Raw genomic sequence first — 17,127 nt, 5'->3', positions numbered from 1 at the left:
CGCTGATGTGTACAATCACCCGCTTCTTCTTCAACGACCTTGTAAAGACTTCTTCAATACCGGCGTCAAATAAAAGCGATCGTGCTCGCCATCGTCTGCTTCCAGTTTATTCGGAGACTGTCTGGCACAGGGGAGGAAGCGGAAGTTGCGTAGAAGCAGGTTTGGAGCCGCGGGTTTTTTTGCCGTTCAGTAGGCGCTCCGATGACTCCAACTCGAGGCACTCCGCTCGGAGGCAAGGGAGGCGCTACTGAACGCGCCCAATGAGAAGAGAGTGTCTCCTTCCCTTCTCATGTGAATGCCCAAGAGCTGACCGGAAACTCACCCCGAGCATGCGCTCTGAGCAGTTACCTCAACCAGACCCAGACCCCCCCCCCCCCCCCGAAATCTTCCATTTTGCTCGGGCCTCCTCTCCCCCCTCCCCCTCATACAGCATTTTGTCATCGCCGCGCCCCGCGGAAGTGGTGTAGGGACGCCAGTAGCGGTTGCTATGATACTGCCGCGCGGCGCCCATTTTCATCTCGCTCGTCTTGTGATCCCTGCTTCGCTCGCGGGAGCGCGAAGTGGGACGGGAAAAATTTATTTGGCTTTTAAACGTAAGCTAGGTGGCGCAAGCTACCGCCCATTACAAAGGGTACACGTGTTATTAACATCTATCCATCCACAAGTTGGGTCTGATCGTGGGCAACGTTGGTCGCGGGCGTCTGGCGCGCGAAAATGGCGAAAAGAGAACCGAAGGTATCTAAAGGGTCGTCTAAAGGCTGTTGTGCGGTAGGATGTCGGAACAAACAGACGAAGCAGGCGCCTGTATCTTTTTTTCGGTTTCCGAAGGATCCTGCGAGACGGGAGGCATGGAAGCGCAGCGTGGGGCGTGCCGGATGGACACCGTCGGATGGGTCGGTTTTGTGCTCTGACCACTTCACGGCCGACTCTGTTGACTGTCAAAAGTTCCGTTCTGCGTTCGGGATGCCAGCGATGATGCCGAGACTCAAGCCAGATGCGGTGCCAACGCTGTTCGGCATTTGTCAAGCTCCGTCAACGATACTGCGCGACGAAGAGCGGAGAGAGGTGGGTACGGGCACGGCCGCTTGATCGGTAAAGATGTCGCTGGTCTGCCGCTGGCGTGGCCTAAGAAGAGGGGAGGAGCCTGGGAGAGGGGAGGGGGAGGGGCTAATGCGGAGCGCCAATGGCGAGGTGCGCGGAGGGGCGCGCGCCGGTAAGCAGGCACGGAGGCTGCGGGCTCCTATTTCAGTTGCTTTGTCGGAGTACAGATGGCGCTAGGAGCGCGCTGTCGCGTGGAGTGGGGAAGACTGGGCAGACGGGCGCAGCAACGACGCGGACACCTCTTTGAGTTGCTTTGTCAGAGTACAGATGGCGCTACGAGCGGCGCAGCGCGAGAAAACTAGGTATTTTTTTATCCACTGATGGCAAGGGGGTTTCATAGCCTCACTTTCTTTGCACTGCGGAGTGAATATAGATTTCACATTTAAATATTCTAAGCTTAAATGGTAAAGCAAAATGGCTAGGTGGCGTAAGCTACCGCCCGATCCAAAGGGCTCAGCCGTATTCATCCATCCATCCACCCGCGCTCGTGACGGTTGTGCGCCTTTGCGCTACGCGGTGAAACGGACGCACGGTCGCACTAGCGACGCCGGCATGTTGTCGCAGCCCTGTCGTGACGGCTCTTGCGGCGCGCCGCCGTAGTGATGGCAGTGAGGTCTTGTGAAAGTAATTCGGAATACGTAAAACAATCCCTGATTGATAGACAGTTTGACGTCTATTTTTAGGTTATTGGTTGTCGTATCAATACTGCTTTTCTTCTAGCAGTCTGCTAGCTGAAAGGCTCAAGACAAACAAAGACAACGCACTGGGTACTTGGCCTCTCACTAAAGGAGATGAAAGCGAGGAACAGAAATGACTCTCGAACGGTAATAAAACTGTTATTTTTGCATGAAAAAGCAATGCTTGTAAATTGCGAAGGGAAATGAATTTCCTGATCAGATATTCCTGCTTTCTTTTCACAAATTTCTTTTTCTTTTCGTACGTTTGTTAGTTTGTGCACCGGTATTGTGACCCAAAAGGCACTACGGCGCAAAGCAGCAGGGACTGGGTTAAAGAATTTTACATATATCCAATTTTTTGGACTGCACAATTAGTTCACATCTTTCGCCCACCATCAAACTTCTCACTCAGTGTATCAATAAGATGAAAAAAAAAAATACAGTAGAAATATTTCCACTTCTGTAGGTGATCAACCCAGTATAAAAGGCTCTGGATCAACCAATCGAGCGAGCACGGAAATAGAAACCGGAGCAGCTATCATCCAAGCATTTCAAACTTCGCAGTGTAGCAACTGCTGCCAGGCGAAAACAATGAAAATAAAGGAACAGCTGCACTGCGCGAAAAACTGGCTCCCACGCCACAATGCCCGATTGGATTTTTTTTTTTTTTTTTCGCGGTGGTGCTTAGATACGTGTTCCCCACCAATACAAGCCTCGTCATCGTCCGTTCATTAGACCTAAGTTATAGAATTTATTGAGGTTTTTTGTGTCTTGTTTTTGTTCCCGAAATACCTGTCAACGTGCTCCTGGCATTACTTGACTGCGCGCTGGGCAGGGGACGTCGCGGTGTTACAAGGTCCCCAGATAAGAGCTTCCTACTAGTTGCGACATTTCTTGAGGCGCCGACTGCGTGGCGGTGCAGTTTTAAGGAAGCGAATGGCGGCGCACAGCAGAAGACTGAACGGAATGGCGCCATTTTGTTCCAGTGGAATCTGCTTCGTCATTTGTATACATGCCTTGAACCTACGTCACATGACGACGTTGAACACCGGTAACACCCATGGTGGTGGTTGAGTCGATGGTGATTCGCGGCAAGAGCCTTGGTAAACTGCGCCGCGCTCGGTTGTAGCAATTGCTAAGTGCCCCGCCCAGCGTTTCGTCGGCATGCCCCGCGACAGAGTAATCATCAAGTTAGAAAAAGTACGAGCAGCAGGAAAGGAATGCGGGCGCGCATTACTGAGTTTGCGGACGGGTTTCATAGCGGCGAGCGACCGCACTTTTCTACCGTTGTTTACGTTGGTGCACACCTTTGCATCTGCTTTCTCCGTTCGTCCTGTAGATACCCTTGGCCTTTCATTTCATCACGCCGTTTCCACGCCTCAAGCGCACATTTGGGCTGTTTGCCCGGCCAGACGGCGATCGGTCAGCGGCGCCGCCGTGTGCACGCTCACAGAGACGCCGCCGCCGGGGCATCGGCTTGTGCCGTCTGCGAAGCGCGTACCTTTGCAAGGAGCGAAAGTGTGCACGTGAGCTGCTTAGGAAATATAATTTAAACCTTGATACAAGGAGAGTCGTCTTGTTCAGTATTTTTTTTTCTCCTTTTTTCAGGGTTTAGATTATGACGGTAACCTTACTTTGCTTACCAGTACTTCGCAAGATCGTAAATGTTTTACTACAAGCGGCGCCGACAGGATGGTTTTTTTGCGTCAAAACTTCGTTGGCGGCATATGGAAACTTTTTGCTCATAGCGCAATCGCACCCACGCTAGCAGCCGCCTGCCGCTCCTTTTATAACGTCACATTTCTCCATATCGCTAGCAGGGAATCCCGATGGACAATGCCCCGACCAAAGCACTAGGGCCATTGTCTCAACGTACAGCTATGCCTTTCCTTCTCCCTCAAACACCGCCATTACCCACACCCGCGCCGAGGGGCCAGACGTCCTTCGTCGCTGTGTCGCCATCGAAGTCCGGACGGAGGAAGAGGATAATCCATGCGGTAAGGGATAATCCCACAAACGCGCCAGAAGCTAGGAGAAGGCGGAATCTCTCCAAGGCTGTCGGGACGAACTTCGTCAGTCAACTCAATAATCCTTCGTTGGAGGCCACGTTGTCGACCCCAAGGCGCCTCTCGCTTTGCTTCCGGGCACAGCTGACCGGAGCCATCCGCTTATTTGTGTACTCTTGTCCCCGGCCACTTAATAAACCTATCTGGTATGGGCGACGAAAAAATAATAAAACGCTTCAACCTGTAAATAGTAAAAAAAAAAAAAAAAAAAGTAGAGAGGCGGCAAAACGAGAATGTGTGACGGCTACCACTTATATCCTAAATATATTGGCGTGGCGACGGCAAAACAACGTTTTCGCCGATACTGGGGCGCCCTTGTGAAAAGTGTCTATACTCCATTTCACTAAAACAGTGCAGTAGAGCCAAAGTTACAGGGGAGAGAGCATGTGCTAACCTGTTCACGAGGAGGGAACGGGGGAACGGGATTCCCTCCTTCCCCCTTTCCCTCCTCTTGAACAGGTCAGGGGTACATCTCTCCTGTAGCTTTGGCTGTACTGCACAGTTTTAGTGAGACAGGGTATAGTCACGCGATAACGCAGTGCATGCGCACTTAATAATACTAGTAATAATACTATTAATAATATAATAATTTTACATTTTTATTCATAGCAATAAACAAATACAAATACAGGTCTGCGTGAGCCAAGGGAGGCTTATGTTGCATGACCTTGCGGTACAGCCCATTCCTTGCAGAAATAGCAGGTAGCAACATAACTCACTAAATATCAACTGTAGATTTATCACTTGGTGATATCATGTAATAAATTTTTTCAGACTCTTTTTGAACCCATGGTTAGAATAAGTTATCTAATAGCTCATTAAAAATCTTCGGCACGTAAAATTACCTAATGCTTTCCCCATAATGAGTATAGATACGAGGAATTTCAAAGCCGAGTAGTGTTCTAAATATACGTGGGGCCAAACTCTCAGTTTTAAAATCACTGCATCAAACGTGACAAAAAACAACCGCCTGAATAAATAACGAATAGAAACAAGGCAATTTGAGTAAACTAAATAAGTTATCACCTGAGGTGTTGAAGTAACACTTTTCAACATCCCCCTCAGAATGCTATCAATTCTGGCGTGCCATTGTCGAAAGCAGTTAAAAAATAGAGTGACACCATACTTAAGGACACCACACCAAAGAGTGCATGAGCATTTTTCTACTTGCAAACAGAAGGTAAACCTTTAGGTTATGGAGCTAACAAGATACACTTGCGACCAATCTCCGATAGAGGCGTCCGCTTTCAAACGGCAAACGCTCCCCATAGTTTGAGTTGGACCCTCTCTACAATCTAGGCTACAATCTAGGTAAACTCAGTTTTCCGAGGGACGTTTTTAGATTTCATTTGTTTATATGACTACTCTGGGCCCTGACTTGATGTGATAACGATAATTAAAATGACACCGCCTTGACAACGTGCTCGCATTTTTAAAATAGGAGAGCAAGTACATTGTCGTTCCCGTTGTTCAATTCACTCGGGAATTAACCAAGCTCGATATGTCTCTATGAAAGAATCAGTTAATTTGGCAGTTCTTGCTTTCCCGAAGATTTTCATTACAACACCCATATACGTGTCTTTTCATGATGATTTTTTTTTTTTTTTTTTTTTTTAGGCGAGAATTTTGAGCTCGTAGGCAGTTGCTCCTGCTGATCGAGAGTTCTCCGAGATGCATTTTTCAACGAAGAGTTCACGCTGGCAGCCCAGTCGCGGAATTGTTGTACATCACAAAAAACTGGGAAGCAAAACATAAAGCGAAACAAAGGGCAAATGAACACAGATACGGTATGTAGAAACGATGTGAAAAAGTTGAACAAAGAGGGCCAATTTCCGAGCGAAAATGAATCGGCGAGATGAGATCACGATGGCGCATGCCATTTCTAGTACTCGAGACATGGGAACCGGGACTCGTAGCCGGTTGCCTGCGGGCTGCGTCTCGGCGAGTCGCGGGCCGCATGCGGTCCGCGTGTTTGAGACCCCTGATCTAGGCTATCACGAACAATAGGCGAAAGAAGCGATGCCGCCGGCATGATCCTTTCCTCGTTATGTCATCAAGTATCGAAGCCGATTTTATATAAAGGCATTTTGTCTCGTTTATAGGCGTTAGAAAACAGTTCCGATAACGCGTCTTGCTCTCTTTATGGCGCACAAAACAAACACTATTGGCCTCGAGACCCAGATTGGATTGTATGGAAGCGTGCTTTTGTTTATCTATGGTTCTCTATGAGGCATTCCATCTGTCCACAATGCGGGTGGAGACAAAGCATCCACACCAGCGGCACAGAGCACGGGCAAGGGTACAGAGCACGAGCTCTTGATCCCAGTGCGCGAGCGCTGCATTGGCGTCTCCCATGGCTTCGGCCTCACGTGCGTAGCATTCCTTTTGCTCCAAGTAAGTGTAAAACAAAGCGTAGTTCTGATTTTCACCGTATGAGCCGCGTCGATCGAATCTCGGGGCGAATAGTCGTGTTGACAGGCGAAGAGCGCAGTCGAAGCTCCGCCTCCAGCGCGAGCTTTCTCGTCTTGAAAGCGGAAGAGTGCTCACGCAGCTGTAGCGAGTATTCACTGGACGCCATATTTGTGGGTGCTGTTTAGAGCGCATGCTCAGAGCGAGCTCACATCAATAGGCTGCTAAGACCGGCACTCTTGATGGTGCGGAATGCACGTTGCAGAAGAACTGTGGAAGCTCGCCATCAGCACGCGCTCAGCATTCGCGCACACAGCTATGGCCGACAGTGAATACGCAGCCAAAGTACACTCTAGCCAAAGCGCTGCGAAAGACAAAGAGCGTGTGATGGAGGCACTGACTGTAAATGCCACTAAGATGGCCGCAATGCCATCAAAAGCATCTTTTTTTTTTCTTTTTTTTTTTTTAAGACAAGAAAAACAACTTTGTTCTGCGACGTGCCGGGATCGTGGATTTGTACAAATTCATTTTGTTAAACGTCTCACTTTCCTCAGTTATTCGTCGTTTTGTTACATGTCATTCGTAGTGATTGGAGGCGAAAAAAAAAATGAAAAAGAAAAAAAAAACTGACAATTTTTTTAACACTAAAATTGTTGCACTGCCCCTACAAATGGGCGGTGCAAGGATATTCAGTTGGAATGTGTTTCACTTTACACGAGTTTACTGGCGCTCGTGGGACCCAGCCTCCCAGGTATACTCGCACGCAACACCACTGACCGAGAAACCTCTTTGTTGCAGTGTAATTTCAAGGATAAAAGCGAGCGTGTTCTTTCAGTCTATCCTTCGCAAAACTTGATGACGTAGCGTGGGGGTCGCAGTGTTGGTATAGTCCCCTAGTGATAATATTTAAATGCGGCTCATAGATTGAACCCGAGCACCGCGTGAGCACTCGATTTGGACTCGTGATAATCGATAGCTCGACAAGCATTCGGGTATAGTGGCTCGTGTGTCCGATCGCGGCAATCACGACGCCGAACCCAAATAATGTCTGAAACTCAGCGCGTGTCCTGTGCTTTGCCAACCTCAGCGTGTGGCTATGATCCACACTGGCGGCATATCATCGGCTCCAGATCACTCGGCCGCTTGTTCTGACTGCGAATTGAAAGAATGAACGCTGTTTTTTTTTTTTTTGTTTTTTTTTTTATTCTTTTGCGACGTTCATTTCGTGCGGAGAAAAACGAACGCGTGTTTCATTTGTCATAAACGTGCAGGGATTCGTTCTAAGCCAGGGGTTTCAAACACGCGGCCCGCAGGCTATCAGCTTCAAGTCCCGCGGTTCCAATGTCTCGACCACTAGACATGGCATGCGCCGTAGTGATCTCGTGTCGTCGATTCATTTTTGCTCGAAAAGTACCTCTGCTCTTTTAACGTATTCACATAGTTTAAACTTATCCGTGTTCATTTGCCCTTTGTATTGTTTTATTTTTTTGCTTTCCAGCTTTTTGTAATGCAAGAGCGAGCTATTCGTTGAGGGATGCATCTCGGTTGCGCGATCTCTCGATCAACAGGAGCAACTGCCAAAAATAAAGCTAAAAGCTCGGGATTCTCGACTTCAAAAAAATATAAAATAAATATCACCATCAAAGGAGCCACGAAACGATTTTTGTACCTTCGCCAATTACTACTTAAAATCACTCACTAACGTTAGTAACTGAATAAACTTGACTTAGTTTTTCTTTCTAGGCAATGAGCAGTCGCTAAAAAAATTCGAGAAATATCTATATGCATCGTCTATCCCCTGAAATCTAAGCCAGAACAAGCGGCCACGTGGCCTCGTGCCAATCCTATGCCGTTAAACGGCTCCAGGAATCCAGGAGTTGTTACGGCTATTCTCATCACCGCAGTGGGTGGATACGAGCCACGACCCGAGTGTCCGCCGAGGCATTGACTGTTACGAGCCGAAGTCGAGTGCCCACGCAGTTGTCGTGTCTAATCTATAAGCCTACACTCAAATGAGTTTGAGACCACTGTACTAATACCCCTGCCAGACGGGCACGTTAAATGACATTTGAGCAAAATGACATTACAGCCCGGCCAATCCGCGTGTTTAATACGCCACGCTGCGCGTGCACCCGCCACATGCAGAACTATAGCATCACGAGCTGATTCGCCGAGCGATGAATGACATTCGATCAAAATGGCATTTACCTTCCCGTCTGACGTGGGTATAGGCCGTATTCGCGCAAAGTACAGAATTTGTTTTACCGCCCCTTTTATGGGCTAGTTTTGATTTCGTCTTGAAAGAGCAACATATAATTGTTTTTCTCTTTATATCCGACGGTCGCATTATGAATTGTATTTGAAATGAATACGCGTATCTTGAAATAGATCCGACTTCTGTGTGTAAAGTGCATCAGTTTATTCAGTGCGACTTAAAACTCTGTTCATGTTCATCGCAGAATAAAAAATCTACTATATATATTTCTCCTTATTCCTTATTTTACTCTTCTATGCTTTGTCTTACTTTCATACAGCTTTTTGCGTTTTTATTTGACTCTCCGCATAGCTGGGTAGTCTAAAAAACAAGAAAACATAATAGTCCCAGAGTGCCAGACTTCTGAACGGTACGTCCCTATGGTGGGTTTGTACGATTCACGTATGCGAGCCATGTCTGAAGAGGTCAACTAGAGGTGACGATACGTGGGGAGAAACAATTTCAGAGTAAAAGTAGCGCAATATTTTGGCTCAATAGCGTTCTGAACAGTTTGTAGTCATAGATAGTAGTAATAGGGACTTTTAGCAATCCGCTACCGTGTTTCGCGTACCGCACTACCGAAGCCTCTGAAGCATGCTTTTAAGGGCGCGCCCCGATGATACCTTGAGCGGACGGTAGCGCAGTACGCGGAACACGGTAACGGATTGCTAGAAGTTCCCAATATCAATGTAGAATTCCATTCTAACGGAACCAAACTCAGAATTCGCCACCGTCCGAAGCATGTGCACTTGCACCGCCGAACAACTGCGCGTTTCAGCACGTGTCAACGCGTTATGATCCCCCCCCCCCCCCCCCCCCCCCACACACACACACACATTATCTGGCGCTCCCAAAAAAGTGTCGTTAGATGGCTGTCCATTTTTCCACGACTCTCATTCTGCGTATGTATGACGGTTTATGAGTTGATGGGAAACTCTCGTACATTAAGATTGATCGAATTCGCTTGGCTTCTTTCGTGCCTTTGTCAGACTGGCACAGTCTCCGGACCCCCTGGTATCGATCGGCAAGCTTGGGAGAATGAAACAAACAAGGGCTCGAGATTGAGTATGATAATTGAGCTTAAAGGTGTCGCACTAAAAAGGGCAACGAGAATGTCTTATTTGTTTTTTTTTTAATTTTTTTTAAGACAAATAAATTTTGGTATTAAACTGTCACGATACTTATGTTATGAAATTTCCGAAATGCTGTCATAAAGAAAGAGAAAGCAAGAGACTGCAAAGCAAGTGGGAGCCTTCCGGGAGCCGCGAACGAAAGTGTACGTCCACACGGCCACAGGCGGTCACTGGCGGTCACACGACAGCACGACAGTGACCGCGTAGCCTCCGCCGTGCATTGGGAGCGGCCGGCGCTTGGAGGACGGTGACATCACGATGTAGGGGACGCCCCGCTTCTTAACACTGTTAAGTCCCTTCATTATTAATTTTACAAGTAACGAGAACCAATCGAAATGACGGGGCCCATTCCGCTGAAACAAAATGGCGCCGTTCCGTTCAGTCTTCTGCTGTGCGCCGCCATTCGCTTCCTTAAAACTGCACCGTCAAGCAGTCGGCGCTTCAAAGAATGTCGCAGCTTGTAAGAATTGCTCTTATGTAGGGACTCTGTAACACCGCGACGTCTTCTGCTCTGCGCGCGGTCAAGTAGTGCCAGGAGCACGTTGACAAGTGCTTTGGAAGCAAAAGACAAAACACGAAAAACCTCAATAAATTTTATAACTGAGCTCTAATGAACGGACGATGACGAGGCTTGCATTGGTGGGGAACCCGTATCTGAGCACCACCACAAAAAGCAAAATTCCAAACGGGCACTCTAACGTGAGGGCCAGTTTATCGCGCAGTGCAGCTGTTCCTTAATTTTATTGTTTTCGCCCGGCAGCAGTCTGAAATGCTTGGATGATAGCTGCTCCGGTTGCTATGTCCGTGCTCGCGCGATAGGTTGATCACGTGCACAAGTCGAAATATCTCTACTGTATTTTTTTTTTTTTTCATCACTTGATACATTTTGTGAGAAGTTGTTTTGAAGGTAGGTGAGAAATGTGAGCTAATTGTGGAGTCCCAAAATGATATATGTATAATTCTTTAACCCAGTCTCTGCTGCTTTGAGTAGTTGTGTCTTTGGGCTTGCTTGCTCCAATTTCGGATCACAATATCCGTACTGAAACTAACGAAAAAAATGTGAAAAGGAAACATAAATATGTTATAAGAAAATTTGTTTCCCTTCGCAATTTTCTACCGTTGCTTTTTCATGCAAAAATGATAACTTTATTACTATACGAGAGTTATTTCTGTTTTCACTTTCATCTCCGTTAGTGAGGGGGGGGATCAGGTACCAGCACTATACGTAATGCGTTTTCTTTTTTTTAATATTGAGCCTTTCAGCTAGAAGACTGCTAGAAGAAAAGCGGTATTGATACGACAATTAATAACCTAAAAATAGACGTCAAACTGTCTATCAATCAGGGATGGTTTTATATATTCCGATTAAATCTTACAAGACATCACTGCAATCACTGTTCAAATGTATAAACTCAAAAGCGCAACAGAGCCCCGTCATCTGCAGTTTAAAAGCGCGCACGAAAGGGACCCCAAGTTCATCGCGTGACTATTATAGCGCCATGTTTAAAAGCGCGCAGAGAGAGCGACGACGCGCGACCGAGCGCAGAGCCGTCAAAAGCAAGCGAAACACGGCGGCGCGCCGCAAAAGCCGTCACGACAGCACGCCGGCGTCGCTAGTGCGACCGTGCGCCCGTGCGCCCGTTTCACCGCGTAGCGCAAAGGCGCACAACCGTCACGAGCGCACTGCGCCGCTCGTAGCGCCATCTGTACTCTGACAAAGCAACTCAAAGAGGTGTCCGCGTCCTTGGTGCGACCGTCTGCCCTGTCTTCCCCACTCCACGCGACAGCGCGCTCCTAGCGCCATCTGTACTCCAACAAAGCAACTGAAATAGAAGCCCGCAGCGCCCGTGCCTGCTTCCCGGCGCGCGCCCCTCCGCGCACCTCGCCATTGGCGCTCCGCAATAGCCCCTCCCCCTCCCCTCTCCCAGGCTCCTCCCCTCTTCTTAGGCCACGCCAGCGGCAGACCAGCGACATCTTTACCGCTTGATCACCGCAGCAAAAGCAAGTCCCGGTGATTCTGGGCAAACTGGGTAGGGAGCCCACATACTCGCCGACTCTAATACTGGGCGCGCAACAGCGCTTCCGTGGTGGGAGAGGCGCTCAATACTACGACGAATCGGCAACTCATTGCTCTATCGATAGATTGCGAAACTAAAATAATAAGCAAAATTCATGTTCATAAAGTCAACGTTTTAATGCTGTTTGGTAATAACTGGAAAAAAAAAACAGGATCAGGACGAAGAAACACAGACTGAAAGTTTATTGCCCTGCAAAAAGAGAAATAAACACAAAGGAGGAAGGGGAGAGAACAGACAAAGCAACCCTATAACATTCGACATCAGCCACGCCCACACGCTGTCACACGAACCTGCCTCACTTTTTTACGAAATCTACCTCATCATCTGCAAGGGCAACAGAAGAAGTGCTCACATGTGTCAGCCCCGATAGACACCATAAAATATGCTTCGTCTATTTCCCTCGCAGTCTTGTTTCTGTGACCAGACAAAATCTTTATATCATGAAATGACGGTGAGCAGCCACACCTATCGCAATGGACCGCTAAGTTCCCTGAGGGCAAGGAATGCAAAGAAAGTGAATGCTCCCTTGTCCTTATGTTTACACACCGCCCCGTCTAACCAATATACACCCGGCTGCAGGACAGGGGGATTTGGTACACGACCCCGCTTGCACAAACGACGTACAGGGTGCAATGTTTGATGTCAAGCTGAACGGAAGGGCGTCCCTCTCTGCTTACAGCGGCACAAAGGCAGTACTGCATAGGAAAAGCACCTCCTTAATGCCATCTAAGCTGTCCTGCCTTTGAGAAATATTTTTTTTTTTTTTTTAAATTCCACCCAAGTTGTTTTGTTCCATGGCACACAAACGGATGTCGAGACGACCAGACTGAATTAGTGTTGCAACATTATCCATAAAGCAGCTGCCGAGGAAGTATAGCGACCCGAAAGTCGGCAGTCGACCCCAAGTTATCGGGTGGCAACCTAGATAAGCTATCCGACGATGACGATTCCTCAGCACCTTTCACAAAACCTGCTAGAGTCCATAAAATGCGACAGATAAATTAACAGAGGCCCACGAAAAGCTGCACTAAAAATTGAGAAGAGCAGCGTGTCTCGTTTGAACACTTGGCCTCTGGCATGCACTCAATGCCCTCCGCCGCACTTTGGCAGTGCGTGCATGCTCGAGGCTCGTGACACGCCGAAGCGCCATCAAAGCTAGGAAGCTCGCACTGGATGCAGAGTGTCTGAAGCTTCTTCCTCCTGTTTTCATTCCGTCAATGACTATAGTGTTCATTTTCTATCGACTGCTACATTTGGGTTCTGCGGCCGATTGTTTCACACCTCTATACTGAAGACATCTACTGCTCTAACTCATCTACGAGACAGTGGCTGTTGCCCAGTGTGCAAATTAGGCGTGTGCTCCGTGTCGGTAGTAGAGAAATTTCGTTGCCCGTTGTTCACTCGGTTTTTAGATTGCTAACGAGCTCTTAGCTACGCGTACCAACGCCTCACCAACAGAGAACACTGGTTTGGTGGTTGGCACGGATACTTCGTCTTTAGACGAGGCTCATCCCAAACTCCGCTCCTGTTTACAGACGGATCAAAGGCCGCCAAGCACGGCATCCAAGTACCTGCAAGTGGCACTGAAACCCTGGTCTAGAGAGGCGAAAGTCCAGACTGTACCAGGAGGCGGCATACACATCGGTAAGTGTCTCGGGGAAAATCTTTTTGAGAACGCGTTGATGAAACCCTCTGGCTGCTGGAGAAATTATACTTTTACAGTAGCATTGCGTTTGTTCATGCTATAGGTACTAGATAAGCTACACGTAAGAGAAACGACCGTTCGGCCATTTCAGTGCTTTAAACCATGGTTGCCCAGTTATCCGAAGTTCTCCGGAAATATTAAAACAGTCCGAGATGGAGATGAACAATGTCTCTTGAGCTTTGCAGCACCGTGCCTAAAGTTCGGAACGTCTGATTTTCTGATCATAACGATCGCCGATGGACTCTTTCAAAGGTCTGTGGAGCAAAGTTGGCAGTCGCCACGGCCAAGAAATGTGTGATTGAATCCAAGCCTACGCCGACGCAGTGCTCGTTGGTTTCTTGCTCGTGGCCTCCTCTGCCTGCCAACTTAACCCCTTGACGGTTGAGTTTTTTTCCCCAAAAGAGGTTTCCCAGTGGTCGGGTTTTGTTTTCCAAAGAAATAGTATTTTCTTAAGTATTTAGCGGGAGCACGGGCAGTGCTTACGCATTGTTTAGGTTCAGAATCATCAAATTAAAATATTGAAAGCAAAAAGTTGTCACCTTTCTTCCATTCGGCTTTACTTTGGCACGTCCGCTTCTGCGACATGGCTGTAGCTTGAGGTTTTTAACCGCAAGTAGTTTGCAGAGCTTTTCTGTTAGACGACGAGCTCTTGCCCTCCGAATTTAATTCCTAAAACCGTTGGAAGTCTTAAGAACCAGTGCTCCCATCGGCACTACCGCCAGAGCGTCCGGTATGTGAAGCGAGCGTCGCGTGCGTGGAGCCTTTAATTTGAACGCTATAAATAGCCCAGTAAAGTGAAACATTGTGTAAAAATAATGTTTATAGTTCACCAAGGACAGGGGGTAAGAAGCAGCACTCCCACGGCGTGCTGAGTTTTATGTTTAGGTGGGCACTTTCGAATGTGTGATCAGCACCGTACATATTTGGCGACGACGGTTGAAGAGTTAAAGGGGTCCTCCGGCGATTTATGGAACTACCCCAACTAACTACATTTTCTTAATCCCCAGTCTTTACCTCTTCTGGTATGCAATTTAATATTGAAGAAATCCGAATAGTTCTTGTAGAATTGGCAAATGAAAACAAGGCCAAAACCAAGATTGAAATATACCCGTGCTTTTCAGTGCGGCCACGTCGCTGGTGGATAGGCTTGCAGGTCGGGCAGGCAGTCTAAAAACCGAGCATGCTATTTATTTGCTTCATGCTGCTGCTCAGGTGCTGAAGCGAGCTTCTAGAGCACTCATTTGACATTTTGAAACTGCTTGTAATAAGTTAGGAACAAATTCCACAGTCCAAAGAATGAACCCGTGTCTGCCGCTGGCATCACTTTTTTTTTTATTATTGCCAGTAGAATTTAATAATTTCTCCCACACACACGAAGCAAATTTGTTTTGTCTTGATATTTGGGGTATCTGCAGTCGGCAGCAAAAGTTTGCGGGGCACAGGAGTGCGAGCCGAAATTACTTGCTGCACCTTCTGACGGCCGCTTTTAAGACTCGTGCTTTAAGAATGTGCTTCCTTTCGTGCTTGCAGTCGTGTCTTTTTGACTCACTTCAGTCCGACGCACACGAGATAACCGGGACCTATACAAGGTGCCGCTTTGTCAGCCGTCGTGCCGCACGTCTGCCTCAGCCACTGTGATGGGTGACTGAGCTCGCATGCTACGGATAATATTTTACAGCACCTTACGCCAGTTCCTGTTATCTCGGGGGTATCAGACGGAAGTGAAAGAAACGAGCCAAAAAAACATGACTGCGTACACGAAATAAAGTGCATGCGTGAGTCTTGGGAGTGGCAATGCGCTATCAGAATCTGCGGCCAGTCATTTCAGCTGGTGCTCCCATGCCCCGCAAAACTTTTGCTGCCGACTGTTCTAGTTCAGCAATGTTTGTTTGTGCGTGTGGTCAATTATGAAGCAAATCGGGGACCATGAAGATGCAAAGAAAAACGGCGATATGCCCTTTTAAATGGAAGGTGAAGAGGTCCCTCAGAAAAAAAGGTTAGAGCTAAATTCTTGAGTTTTTTTTATTTTGTGAATCTGAATATCACGTTGGCTTTTTCCCAAAGACGTAACTAAACGTGAGAAAAGACGAAAAACCTCCGACCAGTCATTATGTTATACCCAGATCTTTCGGCCGCCAAGCGTGTGTCGCTCGTGTTGGTAGCGCGTGCAATTGCAAGCCTGCCAGCTGTATTGCCCCACGCCGACACCACTCGTGAAGCCTTTTTTTACCTTTTTGAAAATAGCGACAGTACGCGGGCATAGCTTTGATGTGTGCTAAAGACTTTGGATATGACGTCAAGCTTGGGGAAGGAAAGTCTTCACCGGTACTTCCAAAATAATCTTCTGCAGCCTCCGTGCAACAAATTAAAAAATAGTCTCGATATTTGTATCGTGAACGCCAAATTAAGACGATTTAGGTATTTTTCTTCAAATACCGAACCGCTTCATTGTCCCTTTAAAGATTTATTAAGAATACCATGTTTTTTTCCACACATTCTCAAGTCCAACAAGCACTGCATCATTCTGCCAGTTCTTTGGTAAGAGAAGGTTGGCAAACAAGCGTAATGCGTGTCTGCAGGTAATTCAGCCGTCACGTCTTCATCGAACTCCTCGTCTTTTGTGTGACGTGTGAGCGGTATGATTGTGGCTTTAAGCACCAACCATAGTCGAAGACAGTGTGCTTCCCCAGCTTCCACATCCTCTCGAACGTGAACATACTTTTTTTCCGCTAGTTCAGAGTGCCTAGCGTCACTTCTCTTACCTTTCGCCCAGCTACGCAGACAACCTGTTCCATGGCCAACCCGGTCTGCACCTCCTCACGGACTCGTGCCACAGCAAAGCTATGTTGGTGCAGCGGGCAGGTGTGCGGATCTGCGGCCCGCACCAGGCCACACACCCGTCTGCTCGGCTCAGCACATGCTCGTCGACACAGATGAAAGGGCGACCGTCGACAAAGCAGACGCACCTTACGTTTTCCCGGTTGGGGACGAAAGCACAGAGTGAGATCAGTTTTAACCATACTGGGCTTGTCATGACACTTCCGTATTTCTACTTTCAGCACAATCGCCCAGTGCGAAAGCCTCATCTCTGGACGACCTCGTGCCTCGTCTGCCTCAAAAGCATTCCTCCCCGGGTACGTGTGTCTGGGACGTCGGTTCAGCCGGGTACGACTAGAGCCGCCAGAAAGCTGCAGTTCAGAGTGACAACACCAGTGTTGCCATCTTTTTTTTGCACGCTCCGCTAAATTGAGACCAGGAAGTCGCTAAACTATTCGCTGAATTCCAAAAAGCTTATTAAACCCTTTTAAAGTAAGTGAACCTCAAATAATCATATCGCAGGTATTTTGAGAGGTTAAATTTGCACTGAAAAACAACTAGGACTTTTTTATTTGTAATGTTTTTTTAGGAAACGACTAGGCGGTAAGTACGAAAGTATGAATAAGAAACGGGTACTTGTTAATTTTACCACGGAAATAATGACTGCTTTGCCTTCAAGAACAGTTCAACGGAACAGTCCAGAAGAAGAAGAGTTCTTCCTCGATGGTGACTGTACTCAAGTCACCTAAATCTGCCGGTGTCGACGGTTCGTTGCCAGCTTTGTAGGCTTCAGCTGTGCCAATTCGCCGAACAACTTCTTCTGGAAGTTTGTAGTCAAAACACGTTTTTGCGTGCCTTTTGAGGCCAGCTTTGAGGTCAGGATGACG

At 47.7% G+C, this 17,127-nt stretch overlaps 1 protein-coding gene across 1 annotated transcript; it reads left to right on the top strand.

Annotated features, from left to right (window-relative positions):
- Positions 1-699: 699 nt before the first annotated feature.
- LOC8042930 (THAP domain-containing protein 5) lies at positions 700-16,736 on the top strand. Its single transcript, XM_040222897.3, has 4 exons — positions 700-1,065; positions 13,254-13,362; positions 16,197-16,423; positions 16,483-16,736. Exons 1-3 carry the CDS (start codon positions 715-717, stop codon positions 16,358-16,360), a joined length of 624 nt encoding a protein of 207 aa, XP_040078831.1. The 5' UTR covers positions 700-714; the 3' UTR covers positions 16,361-16,423; positions 16,483-16,736.
- Positions 16,737-17,127: the final 391 nt, after the last annotated feature.

Source organism: Ixodes scapularis, unplaced genomic scaffold (genome assembly GCF_016920785.2).
Source record: "Ixodes scapularis isolate PalLabHiFi unplaced genomic scaffold, ASM1692078v2 PGA_scaffold8__174_contigs__length_109621045, whole genome shotgun sequence".
Taxonomy (NCBI): Eukaryota; Metazoa; Arthropoda; class Arachnida; order Ixodida; family Ixodidae; genus Ixodes; species Ixodes scapularis.
Note: the sequence above shows the minus strand (reverse complement) of the source record. Positions and strands in the feature narration are given on the sequence as shown.